Source organism: Branchiostoma floridae, chromosome 10, assembly GCF_000003815.2.
Source record: "Branchiostoma floridae strain S238N-H82 chromosome 10, Bfl_VNyyK, whole genome shotgun sequence".
NCBI lineage: Eukaryota > Metazoa > Chordata > Leptocardii > Amphioxiformes > Branchiostomatidae > Branchiostoma > Branchiostoma floridae.
The window spans coordinates 10,710,073-10,715,711 of NC_049988.1; the positions used below are offsets into that span (position 1 = coordinate 10,710,073).

General features: G+C 40.6%; 1 protein-coding gene across 1 annotated transcript in view; it reads right to left on the reverse strand.

The window, feature by feature from the left end:
* Window positions 1-2,430: 2,430 nt before the first annotated feature.
* LOC118424353 (solute carrier organic anion transporter family member 4A1-like) overlaps window positions 2,431-5,639 on the reverse strand; it is an 8,545-nt gene continuing 5,336 nt past the window's right edge. The window contains exons 2-5 of the mRNA XM_035832902.1: window positions 5,541-5,633; window positions 4,883-5,079; window positions 4,245-4,309; window positions 2,431-3,657 (exon numbers count right to left, since the gene is read on the reverse strand). Coding sequence (XP_035688795.1) covers window positions 3,347-3,657; window positions 4,245-4,309; window positions 4,883-5,079; window positions 5,541-5,633 — 666 coding nt within the window. The 3' untranslated portion in view covers window positions 2,431-3,346. The remainder of the gene's footprint in view (window positions 3,658-4,244; window positions 4,310-4,882; window positions 5,080-5,540; window positions 5,634-5,639) is intronic.

A 5,639-nucleotide genomic window follows, 5' to 3' on the forward strand; every position in this document is an offset into this window, starting at 1 on the left:
TGCCCAAGGGCGGCCAATCAGAACGTGTGTTTGTAATAGCCCGAGCGAACTTGTAAATCTGGTTTTAAATCAGGCCCCGCCTACATACAGACCTCGATTGGTTCAATTGATGGTCCTTAAGAGTTCTTTTAACCCACAAAATCCCTCGCACATTCTCTTTATTCAGCAATATATTTTCTCCTTTCTATACTTTGTTGTCTAGTGCTAAAGGAACAGTGTATATGGGTCTACATATATTGTACAAACATTTAAGAAGCTTTGTGATCGGTGACCCATGTTTAATTGTAGTTGGTCACGTTGTCAACCTTTTAGCATTGACGCCAAAAGGTTGTATCTGTGGAGTCGCAGTGAAATATTTATATTTAGAATTGGTCTGTGCTGTGTGATTCATTTTTGAGAAATACTTCTTGTTTTCTGTCGATTTTGGAAGTGTACATTGAAATTTTCATCACCTACGATTCTGTGTTATTGATTTGAGAGTTCTAGATATATTAGAATGTTTACGAGTTTATCAGTGAATTGAATGGGGGATAACAAGCTAAAGGTATCGCCATTTTGATAAAGTTTTCAGTTATTTACGTACAGCGTATAGGTAGTTAGATGATTCAGTGACGTTTTACAAACACCACATAGTATTATTAGTTGGGAACCTACTGTACTTGTCTAGCTAGTTTTACGCACATCCGTGCCTACTACACTAGATGAACACGAAAAACAACGTGAAAGGCGACAAAACGCAGCACAAATAAGTACAAAAAGTCCGCACTTGCATCTACTTCGATATTTATTACCTACGTCATCGGGCATCACGTGACATGGGTTGCTAAATTAAGGGACTGACGGCAAACGCACTTTGACACACCTCACAGTTGACCAATTAGAATGTCTGTTAAAAATAAAACACCGAACCTTGTCATGCTAGTTCTTGATAACGATCTTTTAGCCAGACTCCCATTGTCCCAATGTCAGGACTTTGTTATCAATCAAATTCAGACAATTGTCAACATACACGTTCTGTTGATATAATCTTCTATAGAAAACAAAATGGCCTCTACCTCTACCCGACTCCACACGTCGCTGGGAAAAATAGTAGAAATTAGCCAGATAGACAGATGACATTTTAGAATAGTTAAGCGGTGCTTTTTTTTTTTTACTCAATGGTCACCACGTCACAAGACCTGAAGGCCACTCAATGTTACGGGGTTACACGATATATGATTGTAACAGCATCTCTTCGCCCTAGGACAGAAACATCATGATTGAGACCAGCCCAATTGCTCACTAACTAACTGACCCAAAAGCCAAAGCAGGGGTTACGAGGGCTGCTCGGGAGATTTTTGTAAACCATTTTGGCCGGAATCGTTTGATCCGCTCACGTTCGCTTATGTGGCGGGTTCTTTAACGTGCTTGGGGTGTTACTCTCGTGTTGCTCTCCCCGAACACGGGACCTCCATCCGAAGGCGGTCTCATTTTCACCTGAGTAAAGTGAGGAAAATCGTGTAAAAAAACAATGAAAAAGTGCCTTTCCAAGATCGGTAACAAGGCAGCCGGATTCGAACCCGCAACCTCTCGGTCACGAGGCAAACACACTGCGCTACACGGTCACACGGTCGACGTCACACTAGTCTTCCAAAGACAACCCAAAGAGAACCTGATATACCTGCTACAGATTTTGTGTAGTTGTCGACATGATTTTAGTCGACTACCTCCTCTGGCCTGTCATCAGTTTTCTAGCCAACTTCTACTATTCTTAGAGCTACATGTGGAGCCTGGCAGAGGCAAAAAAAGGAATTTAACAAGTTTAAGAAAATTACTGTAGATGGTTTTACGGTACAAGAATGATTATGGTTCCAACTGCGCATGCCCAGTGCCATTCTGGCCAAAAGTTGAACAGGCCCCGGGCCAACTAGAATGGTCAAGAGCTCGAGTCTTCACATTTGATTTCGTACATGAACAGGCTAGTTGTATTTAAACATTAAACGTGAAAGGGCAAACTTTCCATTTGATACAAATAAAGGTTATATAATCTAATTTTAATATCGATTTTTTGAAATTGCAGACAATGTAATACATGGCAAACCCAGGTTGCGTAACTGATATTGGGTGCTACCACATACATATATTTACACTTTTCATAGAATACACATAATTAACTCAACTGGTTAGCGTTATATAATGCTTCTGTGATATGTAAACAATGGTGTTTGCTGTACACTTTGACCAAAGTCACATTTGGCACTGTCACTAGGTTAAGTGATGCAGGATAATATTATTCATATTTTTGATATGACGGTTGGGTCTTCCCCCCCCCCCCCCCAAAAAATGAATAGATTACTCATACCTGTAACTAATCGAATTAGATACAGATACAGATGATTGAATATGAAACTATATATATGTATATATATATATATATATATATATATATATATATATAACAATCATAAACAAAAGCAACTAACACAAAAATATTATCGATTGAAATAATAGATAAAATAACATACTAATCAATATAAACAAGGTAATGATTAGAAGACCATACTCGTTTATTGTAAGTAGAAAGTTCTAACCAATATAGCTCTGTCAACAAAATGAAAGTCACTATTTATTTTTTTACTTTATTAAAATTTGCATCGAATAGCTCCTTTGGTGTAGCGTATATATTATCACTTTCATCCATATATCTGTTTGCCATTTATTAATGGAATACACAAATCATGTTATCTTAAAGAAATTTATAACGGCTGTGTGCATATGAAGACAGCCAATCAGATAATATAGTAAATATCCATACTGTTCTTATAGTAAATATTCGTTTATACAGCATACATTGTAACATTAGGTATCATACGGGTATGGTTTACAATATAAATACATTGTGGTAAACTCTAACTGTATAGAAATAAATAGATGCATCAGAGACTGTTTAAACCTTGAACCGTAGTTTAAAGGATGGGTAATGAAGTCCACATTTTGATTAGTTCTGAATCATCATATAGCCAGATCGACCAATCAGAGGCCTACATTTCCCCATAAACCATAACATTAATATCCCAAAAATTACCCATTTCACAGGGTTCCCAATGGTCTAATTTTTCTTCGGTGGTGTGCTGTGTTTGCTACATGACAATGCATATTTGATAATATCATCGATGACCCACTTTCCTTCGTTCTAGACGGTGTCATTGTAGGTTCCAATAGCCATCTCATAAACGGTGGTTTCGTATCACCGTATCGACCGAATTAACCGAATGAAAGCGGGTTATTAACTCTATACTCACTTGGCACTCCAAAGGTCTTGAACTCTCTTATCTAACAAACTTGAGTTAGTTAGTTAGTTAGTGAGTTACACCGTTGTTTCACGGTAATACACAAGTTCCAGAATTCCGCTGACCCTCTTCCTTGCGTCGTTGTCTAGCTCCGCATTTTTCTCATCTATCAGCTTGCTGTTGGCTTCACTGCGTTTCCAGGAGTACAGAGCCAAGCAGAGCGACAGGAAGATCCAACAGGCCAGGGCGAAGGTCACAGTGAAGAAGTACGTACTGAGGTTGGCGTTGTCGTACACGAGGCAGGCGCCTTTCTGATCGCAAGTCTCGTTCCACAAGAGACAGGCCCGGTCTATCAGACTTCCGTACACGATGGGTCCAGGGATGGCACCTGGGGGTACGTACCAAGAGGTAATATACATCTAGAAGACATAGATAAGCAATGCTGCTTCTTGTCTAACCCTCGTTAGTAATAAAAAAGAAGGCTATACTTTCAGTTGCGCGCATGTAGGTCGTCAGCATATAACTTGAGAAGTTGTAAATGGGTCTTCGTGATATCTAGTAGGTGAGTAGCGGTTGTATAAAGGAAGGTGAAGTTCGAAAATTGGTAACCTGGCGTTTTCCTACGGTACTGCAGCGGGCTTTGTATTTTTGTGTTTGTTTTTTAACAATATAACTTGAGAAGTTGTGAATAGTTCTTGTTCCGAATGCTCTTGAAAACGTCTTTATCACATGACCATGACTTGTGTCCACTTTGATAAACCACACACACACACAAAGAGAGAGAGAGGGGGGAGACAAAAGAGCATGAAAGAAAGATAGATCAGCCCATCAGATTATCAGAAACACCATTAGTTAGAGACGTTAACTAACAACAAGTAGGGCGTATTTTTATGGTTTGACCTATCACGTCATTGTGAAAAAAAAGTAGACGGAAATATCGTGAAACAAAGAGAGACATTTCATGACTGAACTTACCAAGGAATCTGGCAATGAGACTCTGGAACCCAAGAGCCAGTGATCTGCGACTTTCCTGCACACACCTGGTAAACAGCACGCATATCGTGTTTCATAAGCTATGACGTCATTGAATTAGTATAATTTATGCATATAATTACGAAAAATAAACTAAATTAAACGTTTAGGAATACCAAAATCGAATGTTTCAGTAAAGGGTATAAGCCGCAACATATCAAGAAACAAATCAAGCTATCCCAAACATCATGAAGATCCGTCATGCAACCCATTCCCGAGTTATTCCCTCTATAGGGTTGATGTATTTACACAAGCGTGGAAAAATTCCTGAAATGCCTGCGGAATTTTGGGAATCTTGCCAAACGAACGCACACTACACTATTAGGCTAACCCCAGAGGCGTCGCCAAAATCTTGTCTTCGTACGTATCGCCTTGTCACGCCCACTTTGAAACGCCGCTCTGCGAAGGTCAAATGACTGCAGCCCGGGCTCACGCTCGCGCGGATGTGTGCGCCTTTTAGCGATTCCCAGTAGAACTACTGCACAAAGTTCGCCCCGAACAAGGTCAAATGAATCGCCCCGAACAAGGTTAAATTTGTGGATCAAATTGTAAACAAAACGCAACGAAAAGTTGTTACCCACCTTAGAGTGGAGAACAACATGGCAGGGCCCATGGATGCCATCCCGACAGCGTACACAAACAGAGCACACAGCACCACTGGCAGCAGGTCGCAGTTGTTGGGACAGTGGCCTGACGTCACCTTGTTCTCAACGTCAGGGCTTCCACTGGCAGCAGACTGGTTGGTGGGTAAACAGCTGCACATGCCGTAGCTCTGCAACTATTAGGAATGCGATTAAGAGTAGTGGTAGAAAAGGAGGCGGGAATAGGGAAAGAAAGGGGTGAGAGAAAGGGTGGGGAGCGAGAGAAGGAATCAAAGGGGAAAAGAGATGAATTGAGAAGGAAAGAAGGAAGGAAAGAAGGAAAGAAGTAAGGATAGAGATGAGAGAAGCGGTGAGATCGAGAGAAGAAATCAAAGGGGAAGGGAGATGAGAGAGAAAGAAGAAAAGACGGGAGAAATGAAGGAAGAAGAAAAGGAAAGAAAGATAAGAGAAATGGTGGCAGTGAGAATAAATCAAAGGGAGAGGAGATGAATTGAGAAAGAAAGAAGGAAACAATAAAATAATGAAGGAAGCAAAGAGAGAAAGAAGATGGGATGGATGAGAGAAGGGAGGAGAAACGACAAAAGAGGTTAGGACATGACTTTCTGCATTGCATGTGTATACAATGTACATCATTTACCTTGCTTTCGCCTGGCAGTTGTTCCATACACCCCGCGATGCAGGGTGAGAAGAACTCGACTCCGCTTGGAGCACAGACGGGATCGTACTTGGTCTGACA